The sequence below is a fragment of the Nansenia antarctica genome, assembly GCF_963989245.1.
Source record: "Nansenia antarctica genome assembly, chromosome: 15".
In the NCBI taxonomy this organism is placed as follows: domain Eukaryota; kingdom Metazoa; phylum Chordata; class Actinopteri; order Argentiniformes; family Microstomatidae; genus Nansenia; species Nansenia antarctica.
The window spans coordinates 21,203,091-21,216,259 of NC_137685.1; the positions used below are offsets into that span (position 1 = coordinate 21,203,091).

The 13,169-nt window shown below is 47.3% G+C and overlaps 1 protein-coding gene across 1 annotated transcript in view; it reads left to right on the forward strand.

Annotated features, from left to right (window-relative positions):
• Nucleotides 1-262: 262 nt before the first annotated feature.
• The window catches only part of LOC308171235 (TOX high mobility group box family member 2-like), a gene marked incomplete at both ends in the record, with an annotated part of 14,410 nt that continues 1,503 nt past the window's right edge, over nt 263-13,169 (forward strand). Inside the window, 5 exons of the mRNA XM_080546078.1 lie at nt 263-535; nt 2,479-2,709; nt 8,532-8,612; nt 11,100-11,480; nt 12,038-12,177. Coding sequence (XP_080402204.1) covers nt 263-535; nt 2,479-2,709; nt 8,532-8,612; nt 11,100-11,480; nt 12,038-12,177 — 1,106 coding nt within the window. The remainder of the gene's footprint in view (nt 536-2,478; nt 2,710-8,531; nt 8,613-11,099; nt 11,481-12,037; nt 12,178-13,169) is intronic.

Here is a 13,169-nt window from a genome sequence, read left to right on the forward strand (position 1 = left end):
GGTCGTTCAGAGATATTGAGATACGTTTTTACATTCCATTATGTTCTGTGAGATGGAACCTTTGTATTTTATGAATTACTAACTCAAAAATGTCAACATTTTAAAAAATAACACCACACAGGCATTAATAAACACCTAATGGATCAGATTATGTAAAGAACTCAATTTTGACAAAAATGGAGATAGAACCGTATAATTCTAACATCACAATGTGTTAGAGTTGAAGTGGTAGGTTAAAGCTGGTGTTCTTCTCTCGTCCCAGATGCAGGAGCTGGGCCATCACCCTGACGGCTCTCTTTATGACCACGCCCGTCACCACAGCCAGGCCCTGTTAAACAGGTCACCTAGGATACTCCCCCCCCACCACCACCACCAACACCACCTCCACCACCCCATGAACGCACTGTCCCAACTGAACTCTCAGGTCGGACGGAGCCCACTTACCCATGGTTCCCCCTCTCCGCCAGGAAGTAAATCGGCCACCCCCTCTCCCTCCAGCTCCAATCAGGAAGAAGAAGCTGATTCACACTCTAAGGTACCGGTGTGGAATATGCTTCTTTTGATTGGCTAACTTACAGTAGACCCTCTGGGGATAGTCAGGGGGTTTGCTGTTTGGGTTGGAAGGTGTTGGGAAGGCAAATTGTTAATAACATGGTGTGTGGCTTTGTCATGACAGTAAATATATGGCAATTACTGACGATAGACTGGATCTCTGTGGGTATCTTTAAACGTCTGTTTGCATTCTCAGGTTTCTGGCGTCTTACAGGTTGCAAATTTCTTGTTCAAATTTGAAGGACGTTGCATTTCTGTAGCACGTCTTTGTGTTGAATGAATGAATGAATGAATGAATGAATGAATGGTCTTTATTGTCATTGATATAGTACAGGTACCAAACAACGAAATTTGGGAGGGGGGGCTCCCCTGGTGCTCCCAAATTTCGTTGTTTGGTACCTGTACAATTCGTTATTGTCAGAGGAACTTCAATTGTTTCATGAGGGATTTGATAGGAGAATCCATTATCACCATGCCATCGCCTTAATTGCATTTGCTAGTTCTGTAGCTAATTCATATCAAGACAGGAAACAGGAGGGGAAAAAAACATATAACTCTGAAAAATCACATTTTCGTTCTATAATTTTAGAAGCATTTTCATGTCCCTTGTTGATTCTACTGCTGTTTGTATGTTAACATAGATATCTGAAGATATTTCAGAGTTAATGTCTATGGTAGCAATAATAACAGTGAAGCAAGAAGATGTTCTCAATAAGAATACTAGAGTTTGAGTCAGTAATATGACCAATATAATTGAGTAAAAACAGAAAAAATGGAATAGAATAGAATACTACTGGATAGAATACAATAGAATTGAACAAGTGAGTTCACCGAAAGCAGTGTACACACTACACAATATTCACTGTTGTCAGGTCTCCAAAGAACTTCCTGGGACAGTTCGGGACAAAATCAGGGGACAGAAATCGGGTCGCGTTAACTGCTTCTCCAAACACGTGTGAAATGTCTTTCTTCTTCTCAGAAGCGACATATTTCAGCAGAACAGGGGAAGCCTGAGGAAGAATACATTTGTCTCATTTCCACGTCTCAATAACAACCCGGCTCTTTCATTTTGCATAAGGACATTGGGATACACACTCGTTAAGTTACACTAATTTAATTTATGTAAATCCATACAACAAAGCCTATAGAAACGACTCCCCCCAATCAGGATTCCCGCTGGGTCTGTTCCTGTGTTTACCTGAGGGATTGAAGAACATAAAACGTGGATGTATAATAAACATTAATGTATAATTCAATATCTAGTTGCTTTACTGTTGTTGCATATTTATTGCCATCCATACAGTACGTTGCCGAGCCCCCACTGTCGCTAGGCTAAAGAACACGAACAGCTAATTTTCAGAAAGACAATATTTTCTCTCCCGTATAGGCCTCCCGCAGTGGTGACTGTCCATGTATGAATACAAAGCGATTATCATCTCTTCTCCTATCAGGGTGCTGCGCTTCCATTTGCCTCATATTTATTCAACCGCCACAACAAAGCTCCTACAAACAGATGTGGAATAGTTTAGGCTCCGTCGAACAACAGTCGGAATTGATTACCGTTTCTTAATGGAAGTCTTTGCGAAAAAAGAGCGGCAAATGTTAGATTAAAAGGTAATTTCGCTAATGTGGTCGTCCGCTAATGAATGCGCTGCTCATGTTGTTTTGATGAATCAGTTGACAAAACAATGAGGATACATGTTGCAGACTAGCCTAGCTATGGTTTAGATTATGAGAGATGCCTTTTCAGAACTGAGAAGTCTTGGCTTGGAAGATCTTGCACGGTGGTTGTAGTTCACAGTGAAAAGCTGTAGGTCTTTTTCACTCTAAAATGAAAGCTCTCTCCCTAAGCTGTGCAGAGGAAGGGCCAGACATACGGTCTTACTAAGGTTCCATGTTGTTTGTTTGTTGTTGATGGTCCTCCAGATCACGGGCGAGAAGCGGCCCAGCTCAGAGATGATGAAGCCCAAGCCTAAACCACAGAAGAAGAAGAAGAAGAAGGATCCGAACGAGCCCTCGAAGCCTGTGTCGGCGTACGCCCTGTTCTTCAGAGACACCCAGGCGGCCATTAAAGGATCAAACCCCAACGCCACCTTCGGAGACGTGTCCAAGATAGTGGCCTCTATGTGGGACAGCCTGGGAGAAGAGTCCAAACAGGTACACACACACGCACACACACGCACACAGACACACACAAACACACACCGAGACACACATACATATACGCACGTACACAGGCTGACACACACGAGCACACACGCCAAAAGACACACGCACATACTCACATACACACGCACGCTCGCACACACACACACACACACACACACACACACACACACACACACAACACACACACCCTTTGCACTCAACCAAAGACTTGTGAAGCATATAGAACAACTTAGGTTCATGAAGTACATTCTTACGGTCAAACGTCTAGATTAAAATGTCAATACTACCATAATAAAGTGTAGCTGGTATAGATCGATGATGAAGTTTTCCCCAAAGAAAGTTCTCACTCTAGTTTTCGGTCAATTCGATTTTTTTCCAACAGAAGAAGTCAAAGGGGTTACCGTAGTAACAAATGACTCTGTGAAATGAATGGAAAATGAGACAGTCTGATGGCCCGGGCCAGATCACTCGCTCGCTCGCACACAGACTCATATTTTTAGAATCTCCAGTCGGGGGCAGGGCCCTATTGCGTGTCAAATAAAAGCACCTGTCTCTATGACAAACTGCAGGCCATTCTCCGACGAGACACTCACACACACACACACACACAAACAAACCCTGGCTATCTCTCCCTCTCTAAGTGTGTTTTTCCCCAAACCTACTTTGTGCCGCTGGACTTTGGAAGCGGTGTCTGTCCTTTTATTTGTAGTTAATTCCTACCTCCCTTCACCAGGGCTCTTCTCTCTCTCTCTCACACACACACACACACACACACGCACACACACACACACAGACAAACTCACTCACACGCACACACACACACACACACACACACACACACAGACAAACTCTCTCACACACACACACACACACACACAGACAAACTCTCTCACACACACACACACACACACAGACAAACTCACTCACACACACACAGACAAACTCACTCACACACACACACACAGACAAACTCTCACACACACACACACACACACACACAGACAAACTCACTCACACACACACACACACACACAAACCTAGCCTCTTCACCATGCATCTTCATTTGGCCGCTGACACCCTTGAATGTGAATTCCTCATTTCCTGCCCTTTTATTTATATCTGTTGCTGCCTGGTGATTGGATCATGCTGGGAATACAAGATTAGCAATCGCCTGGTCCGTCCTTCCCCTCGCCTCAAGGACATCTGCTACTGAAATGTTATTGTTTGTGCTTCTTAACCCCTTCGTGTCCCTGGTTCAGGTTGTACATTCAGGTGCCTCGGAGCTTCTTGGTTGTCGGAGGTTTGCGTTTTCTCTCTCTCTCTCTCTCTCTCTCCACAAGCGCAGATGAAACAGGTCTGTCCTTCACTGGATTATCTGTGGGAAAGGGATTATGAAAGGTCCATTTTCACCATTAAAATCGACATTTCAGGAGCTGTTTCTGTATCTTAATTTCCACTTCCATTTGGTTGTGCGTCCATGTGGTAAATCAAAGGCTTCGACACCCCCCCCCCAAACACGAACGATGATGTCATTCCAAAACGATACAGGCGTTACGGTACTCTAAAAATGCCTCTGTGAAGGGGATGGTGCTACAGGATTTACATGAACCACTGTAATTAAATGTTTACCATTTAGCAGACACTTTTATCCAAAGCGACTTACAATTACACACACAGACATCTTCTGCCCCTCAGCACTGCGTCTGCTAAAGACACCCGCTTTCCCCTCTACTGTGTCCCTAAAAACTTATATTGCCCCCCTTGTACTGTTTCTCTGTTTCTCCAGTGTAAAAAAAAAAAAGTTTAGAAGAAGGTGATAGGAGAACGTTTTTCCTTCTATCAATGGCCCCGGGCTGGATTACTCTTCCTGCTACGACTGGTGGATTGATGATTAACTTGCTTAGTATTCAAATGTATTGATTGTAAGTCGCTTTGGAATAAGGCGTCTGCTAAATGCCAAAAATGTAAATGTAAATGTAAATTAGAGATTACAGGGATTACAGTCTCCCCGGAGTCATTTAGGGCTAAGGGCCTTACTCAGGGGCACCCTAGTGGTGGTGTGGGATTTGGACTCATGACCTTCTGATCACCAGTTCAACTCACTATCCCCGAGGCTACCATTACTGTATGGGCCGGGCTGGATGAGGTCATCAGTTCAAATCAAGCAACAACCATGCGGAACCGTGGTTCTTTTTGGCTAAACTGATGAACGGACTGTGGAATGTTTTCAAACTCCTTTTTCGGTCCGTAAAAAAAAGAAAGAAAAGGTGTACGAAAACGGACACGGACGGACAGACCCCTCGTCATCTCTGTCCGTCTACCGATGACTCGTCGCCAAACCGTCGACTCAACCCTGTAAATTACAGACTAATAGTAATAGTTGTGATGTGGCCTTACGGTCCCAATGAAATGCATTCTCTTTTTATGGATGCACCCTATGTCCAGCAGTCATGCTGTGTGTTCCAGCGCTGGCTGGTCATGTGTGTCCCTGCTCTACAGATGAAGTGTACTTTAAAGTCACAGACCCCGTGGAGCCAGGAGAAGCAGAATGTAAACACAGGCGCAGGGAGTTGAACCGACACACGCATACACCCCTCTGTTCCTGATTACCTGTGTTCCCAAACACCAAGATCAGAATTCACGTGAAAAGATAACAGACCACGAGCGAACGACTGGGTCTGATTACGTTTTTTTCTGAATTTTGGAACGTTGTTGTAAGTTCTATAATGTTCTTTCTTAGAGCGCGGTTCACTTCTTGCTTGAGTTCTTATTGTCTTATTTATTAGCGCTCCGGAGTGTCTTTTTTTGTTTTGCACCGCGGTGGCCTTGAGCTCTAGCAGAGGCATTTCTTTGTATGTTGTTTTATTTTGTTTTCATTTCTCATGTTCTCTTTTATTTAGCTGTTCTGGGACATTCTCATACACAGCGTTTAATTCCCAGGGGTCTCTGCTTTGTGTTTTCGGAGATCAATGGTTCAGTTTGTCTTTGTTGCTCCTCAAGGTGACTAGCAGTTAAAAAAGAAAATCGCCCCGGAAAGCACAAAAGAACGTTTTTGTTGTTTTTGTTGTTGAGATTTTTAAGATCAGTCCTTATTTTGGGCTGTAAAGTGAAAGCAGTGATGAAGGCGGAGGGGAAGAGAGAACTTAGCTGTATTTAATTGAGTCTGTTGTGTTGCTGGTACGTTTCACAGAAAGGTCAGCAAGGGGGGGGGGGGGGGCAGTCTGAGACAGAGAGGAAAATACTTTCACCCTGGAAAACAACAAGCTTTCAAACAAACCCCCCATCTGTATCTCTCCCTCATCCCCCCTGCTACACACACACACACACACCACTACTCCATCTCCTCTCCTGTGTGCTGGAGGTGGGCTGGTGGGAGAGAGGGAGAGGGAGAGAGAGAGAGAGCGAGAGAGAGAGAGAGAAAGAACGAGAGAGAGAGAGAGAGAGAGAGAGAGAGAGAGAGAGAGAGAAAGAACGAGAGAGAGAGAGAGAGAAAGAACGAGAGAGAGAGAGAGAGAGAGAGAGAGAAAGAACGAGAGAGAGAGAGAAAGAATGAGAGAGAGAGAGGGGGAGAGGGAGGGAGCGGAAGAGGGAGAGCGAGCGAGAGCGAGAGAGCGAGAGACAGAGACAAGAGACAGAGGAAGAGACAGGGAGTAAGTGAGGAGGTAATCGCTTGGCTCGTGTCAGCGCGGAGGTTGAGGGAGTTATTGTCTCCTATAATTAACTGGTTATCAAACAAGAACATTTCATTAAGGTACAATTAAGAGGGCTAATTCTGCTGGGACATCCCCGACACATCGGAGCTAGCGACCGCGGAGGTAGCATATGCTCCATGCCAAGCGCTCTCCGCGACTCTCTCTATCAGTCCCCCGACCTGCGGCCCGCGACGGAGCCGGCGAAGGCCCGCGACGCTAATGAATCCACTCACTTTGGAATAATTACAAATCCTTAGGCATGGTAATTTATTTTAAAGTATCCGTGGCCGTTTGCTGTGCGAATCATTAGCGGCGTTAAATTAATTAGGAATTAAAGCTGCTGGGAGTACTTTGGGCTTCATTAAGTAGGCAGCGGAGGCTCTATCAATATTTAAGGGTTGAGGGCGGGAAGGTCACCACTTTTAACATTAAACACTTTGCCCCGTAATGCCGATGCCCAGTCATGCTCTTGTAGGATTCGAGGATGGGGTTTTTTTGTTTTTGTTTTTTTAGGGTTAGGGGGGGGGGGGGGTGTTGTATGTATTTTCTGAGGCAGCAAAGCAGAGAGGGAGGGGGCCTGATATGTATTGTATATTCATGCCTGTGGTGGTTGTGTACATCCACTCCTCCTCTCCTCCCTCCCCCACTTCACTTCTGTTCTTTCTCTCATGCTGTTATAGAACGGATAGTGCTTGGGAGAAGGGGGGGTGGGGGGGGGCGCGTCTGTTAGTTGGTGTATATACAGTGTGTGTGTGTGTGTGTGTGTGTGCGTGTGTGTGTGCATGTGCGTGTGTGTGTGTGTGTGTGTGCGTGTGTGTGTGTGTGTGCGTGTGCGTGCGTTTTGTGTGTGTGTGTGTGCGTGCGTGTGCGTGTGCGTGTGTGTGCGTGTGTGCGTGTGTGTGTGTGTGTGTGTGTGTGCATGCGTTTTGTGTCTGTCTGTGTGACTTTGAAATGCATGATTGCTTGATAGTAACTCTACCCCTACAGACCACCTCTCTCTCTATAGTCTCAGGGAGAGTGGATATGAGAAGCTGTAATTAGCCGTCGTGTTCATGGAATCGTGTTACACACACACACACACACACATATATACACAGTACACACGCACATACACACACTCACACACAAACACACACACACACAGACACCCCCCACCTCCTACACACACACACACACACAGCCAATTCATTAGAAGACAGACTTGCTACTTGCTTTCTTCCCATCAGAAAGGCAGTGGGAGCCTTAAGGGCTCTGCACACAGCGTGCGATTTCTGTTGCGCGTCAACGTTCCATTTTGAAGTTTGAATGGAAGTCTATGAGAACATCGCATTTACCCACACACGGCCCCGATTTTAATCGCACGGCGAACATTCGATTCCATTCATTTTGAATGGGACAAAGCACACGGCGTGCGAGTTTTGTCGCACTGTCAAATGAATGGAATCGAATGTTCGCCGTGCGATTAAAATCGGGGCCGTGTGTGGGTAAATGCGATGTTCTCATAGACTTCCATTCAAACTTCAAAATGGAACGTTGACACGCAACAGAAATCGCACGCTGTGTGCAGAGCCCTTTACTGTTAGCAACAACACATGACTGACACATTAATACAGATTAAATTAAATTCATCTCAACGCATCATTTCAGGTCGCTAATGCTGTTTGGAACGCTTTCTGTTTGTCTCAGCGCTCTGATGGCACATCAACTATGATTTAGGGGCTTTAATGGATGCGAAGACGGAACGGCAAAGGAAGGAAAAAAGAAATGAGAAGGGAGAGAATGTCAGACAGCCTTCTTTAGTCTCTCTACCTTTTCATCTCCTCTCACACAAACGGCGAAGCATTTTTCTGTGACTGTGGGAGAAAAAATAAGAGAAACGACACACAAAATCGAAATGCTAATGCTACTTCATGTTTATGTGTTCCTGTTTTCCACTGGTCAGGGACAGCGCCGCGCAGCCTGGTGACAGGCATCACAGAGTTCATACAGGACTGTATGGGGAATAGATAAATAAACACTGTGTTCGCTAGGCTAAACAGCTAATGTCACCCCTGTCTCTGACCTTGTGTTGATGTTGTTGTTGTTGTTGTTGTTGTTGTCGTCGTCGTCTCTCTGCAGGCCTACAAGAGGAAAACTGAGGCGGCCAAGAAAGAGTACCTGAAAGCCCTGGCAGCCTACAGAGCCAGCCTGGTTACCAAGGTAACGGCGGGGGTCATGTCTTTGGTATACATGGGTCATTGGAGATATAAGGGCTGATAAATTAGATGGAGAATTCCTCCTTCTCTTCCCGAGGGAGGGAGGGAGGGAGGGAGGGGTGGGGTGGGGTGTGTGTGTGGGTGTGTGTGTGAGGGGGGTGTGCTCCAAAGAGAACGGTGAAAATTAGGCCTCAAACACATCGTTCTCGCTTGTCTGATTTGCAACCCGGGTAGGGGGGGATAAAAGGTGTGTGTGTGTGTGTGTGTGTTTGTGTGTGTGTGTGTGTGTGTGTGTGTGTGTGTGTGTGGTGTGGTGTGTGTGTGTCGGCTTTAACTTGCTGGCCCTCCTAGTTCTGCTGTTTCTCTTAGATGAGAAGGCAATGTATGGGTTCAGGCTTTTATCACATCTACCGGTTCTCTACTGTGGTGGACGAGTTTATAGATTATCTTTTTTTATAGCCGCCTGGCCGACATCAACATAACACTCTGCTTTTGATAAAATAGAAGGGTACGGAACAGAAAACTGAGTGGTTGTTTTATAACACTCTCTCTCTCTCTCTCTCAGAGACGGAGAGACACAGAGAGACAGACTACATATGTTTACGTCCTAGTCCGTTTCTATTTTATCATTGTTTTCCCATCACACAACCCCAAATTACATTAGCATACTAAGCCCCTCCCCTTCCCCTCCCACTTCCTCCCCGGCTTACAAGCCGGAAACAAGCACCTTGATTACAGGCATGAATAGTCGATTCATCCGCCTCTCTTCCTCATTTCAGGTTCTTTATTAAAGACCATTCTCGTCCCTGGTTTCGTGTTATAATTACACATTTCTGTCAAACATCTCATTCTGGAGCTTGATTGATGTGTCTGTTGATTGGCAGCCATTTAAAGAGAGAGAGAGAGAGAGACGGAGAGGAATAACTGTGAATCTTCCCTCTCATTCAGACTCAGACTCAGAACAAGAACACAGATGTATCTCTTCTCTATTCAGAGTGACTCTCGTTAAATAGTATTTTTAATGAGTCACTCAATAGTCTTTCAGAGCTGACGTGAATCAGGGTGAGGGAAGAAATTGGAGGTAATTTGGTAAAGTCGGCTGAGTGCTGTTTAAGGCGAGTCAGTGTGCACCTGTTGCCATTTTTGTCTGTGACTTAAAGACACACAAAACACACACGCGCGCAAACACAAGTGGAGGCTGATTACTACTACTTACTGTCTCGTTTTTTAAAAACCCTCTTAACGACGTTCATCTTTTTCCGAAAATGGTGTCCTCATTTGAATCTGCCATAGGGAAAGAGGTATAAGAGAGAAATGGAGAAAATCTCATATTTCGATCGTCTCCTCAACTTGTGAAATCTTCGCGGCACTAAGAATACATCTGTCCCTGGCCATATTGTAGACTATAGTGGACGATCTTAGTGCTACAAAGCTTCTCTGGAAACCCTCTTTTTTATTATTCATAGTACGGTAATAGGCTTATTGTAATGCATGGAATGGAATGAGGAATGGAATGAATCCAACCGAACTTTGTAGCAATCAGGTATCAAGGCAATCAGCGTGTTTGACACCATTCCTGAGTCCATCCCATGCCTTACAATGAGCCTGTTCTCCAATAGTGAACATAAACCAGTCCTTCCCCTCTGTCTCCACTCATCCTCCTCTCTCTCATTCATCATTTCATCTCTCTACTTGACCCTGCAGATGTATCCTTCTCTCTCTCTCTCTCTCTCTCTCTCTTTCTCTCTCTCTCACTCTCTCCCCCTCCTCTCACTCTCTCCCCCTCTCTCTCTCCCTACCCCCCCTCTCCCCCTCCTCCTCTCTCTCCCTCCCCACTCTCTCTCTCTCTCTCCCCCAGCTCTCCCCCCCTCCTCCCTCTCTCCCTCCCTCTCTCTCCCTCCCTCCCTCTCTCTCTCTCCACCCCCTCTCTCTCCCTACCCCCCTCTCCCCCTCCTCTCCCTCCCTCTTTCTCTCTCTCTCCCTCCCTCCCTCTCCCTCTCTCTCTCTCTCTCTCTCTCTCTCCCCCAACTTTATCCATCCATCCGCCCCTTCATTGATTGTGTCTGCGCCTCAGCGTTGGGTACATGTAAGCCATTACCCCGTAGCAGACAGCCATAGATCACGTCAGCCGCTATGACACCTAATGAGAAGGCCTGGGCATATCTCATACAGCACAAACATATACATATATAACACTGACATTTAAAGCCTATGAAAGGATGGGGAGGGCTAATGGAAGAATGTCGAATCCGTCGAATACATCTTCTGGTTTAGTCCCCCTGTCGCGTTTTATCAGCGGCAACTGTCGGGGAGGCGACCGAACCGGCGCGAAGTCGTTAGCGTTTCTTGAATGCTTGATTTCTGCCTTTGGAATTGTGTGGAACTGATGTGAGTGGGATTCCCCTGTCGGAGTCAGAGAAACGTGACTAAAGTGATGTTCTTGCTTGTTGATGTCTCGCCCTCTTTTTCCGCCCCCCCCCCACACACACAGAGCTATGACCCGGTCGAGTCTAAAAATGCCCAGCCCGGCCAGCACTCCCCTCACATGATGCCGGCCAACGGCCCCCTCTACAGCGTGCCCCCCCAGCCCTCCTCGCCGTACATGGGCCCGGGGGGGTTCCCCCTGTCGGACCTGCAGAGCTACGCCGCCGGCGCCCCCCGCCACGCCCTCTCCCGGACCCTCAGCCAATCCCAGATGCTCCCCAGCCTCAGTGCCTCGCCCCCCTCCACCTTCCAGATCAGCCCCCCCCTCCACCAGCAGCTCTCCCTCCACCAGAGCTCCCTACTCAACCAGCCTATCCGCATGCAGCAGGTCCAGTCCCACCAGATGGGGCTGCAGGCCTCCCTCCACTCCCCGCCCCCTGGACAGCAGGTTAGTGTGACCCAGAGACTAGCAGGTTAGTGTGACCTGTAGACGAGCAGGTTAGTGTGACCTGTAGACTAGCTGGTTAGTGTGACCCAGAGACTAGCAGGTTAGTGTGACCCAGAGACTAGCAGGTTAGTGTGACCTGTAGACGAGCAGGTTAGTGTGACCTGTAGACTAGCTGGTTAGTGTGACCCAGAGATGAGCAGGTTAGTGTGACCCAGAGATGAGCAGGTTAGTGTGACCCAGAGATGAGCAGGTTAGTGTGAGCCATGAACCAGAATGTAAATCTTGTAGACTCTCTCTCTCTCTCTCTCTCTCTCTCTCTCTCTCTCTCTCTCTCTCTCTCTCTCTCTCTCTCTCTCTCTCTCTCTCTCTCTCTCTCTCTCTCTTAGTCCAGTGGATTGATGGATTGGATGCAATAGATACAAAGCTGACAATACCACACACAACAATCATCATCACGTACATTAGATACAACCACACATGCTTGAATGATGACGTACCCTAACAACCCTCCCTTCCCACCCCCCACCCCCCCTCTCTCTAATGTGTCTGTCCCCCAGGGCTTCTCCCACCTACAGTCAGAGTACCAGAAGAGTGTGGGGGGGTCCCAGTCCCCAGGGGGGGCCAACCCTGGGGTGGGACAGAGTCATGACTGGGACAGTGAATACTGCGGTAGGGAGTGCGGAGGAAGCCACTGCAGGTGAGCACCGCCGACATCCAACATCCAACACCCAACACACAACATCCTCCATCCAACATCCTCCATCCAACACCCAACATACAACATCCAACATCCAACATCCAACACCCAACATCCAACACCCAACATCCAACATCCAACACCCAACATCCAACACCCAACATCCAACATCCAACACCCAACATCCAACATCCAACACCCAACACCCAGCATCTTCCATCCAACACCCAACATCCAATGGCCAACATCCAACACCCAACATCCAACACCCAACACCCAACATCCTCCATTCAACACCCAACATCCAACACCCAACATCCTCCATCCAACACCCAACATCCTCCACCCAACATCCTCCATCCAACACCCAACATCCTCCATCCAACATCCGACATCCAACACCCAACATCCAACATCCTTCATCCAACACCCAACATCCTCCATCCAACACCCAACACCCAACATCCTTCATCCAACACCCAACATCCTCCATCCAACACCCAACACCCAACATCCTCCACCCAACATCCTCCATCCAACACCCAACATCCAACATCCAACACCCAACACCCAACATCCTCCACCCAACATCCTCCATCCAACACCCAACATCCAACATCCAACACCCAACATCCTCCATCCAACACCCAACATCCTCCATCCAACACCCAACATCCAACACCCAACATCCTCCATCCAACACCCAACATCCTCCACCCAACATCCTCCATCCAACACCCAACATCCAACACCCAACATCTTCCATCCAGCACCCAACATCCAACACCCAACATCCAACATCCTTCATCCAACACCCAACATCCTCCATCCAACACCCAACATCCTCCACCCAACATCCTCCATCCAACACCCAACATCCTCCATCCAACACCCAAGATCCTCCACCCAACATCCTCCATCCAACACCCAACATCCAACACCCAACATCTTCCATCCAACACCCAACATCCAACACCCAACACCCAACATCC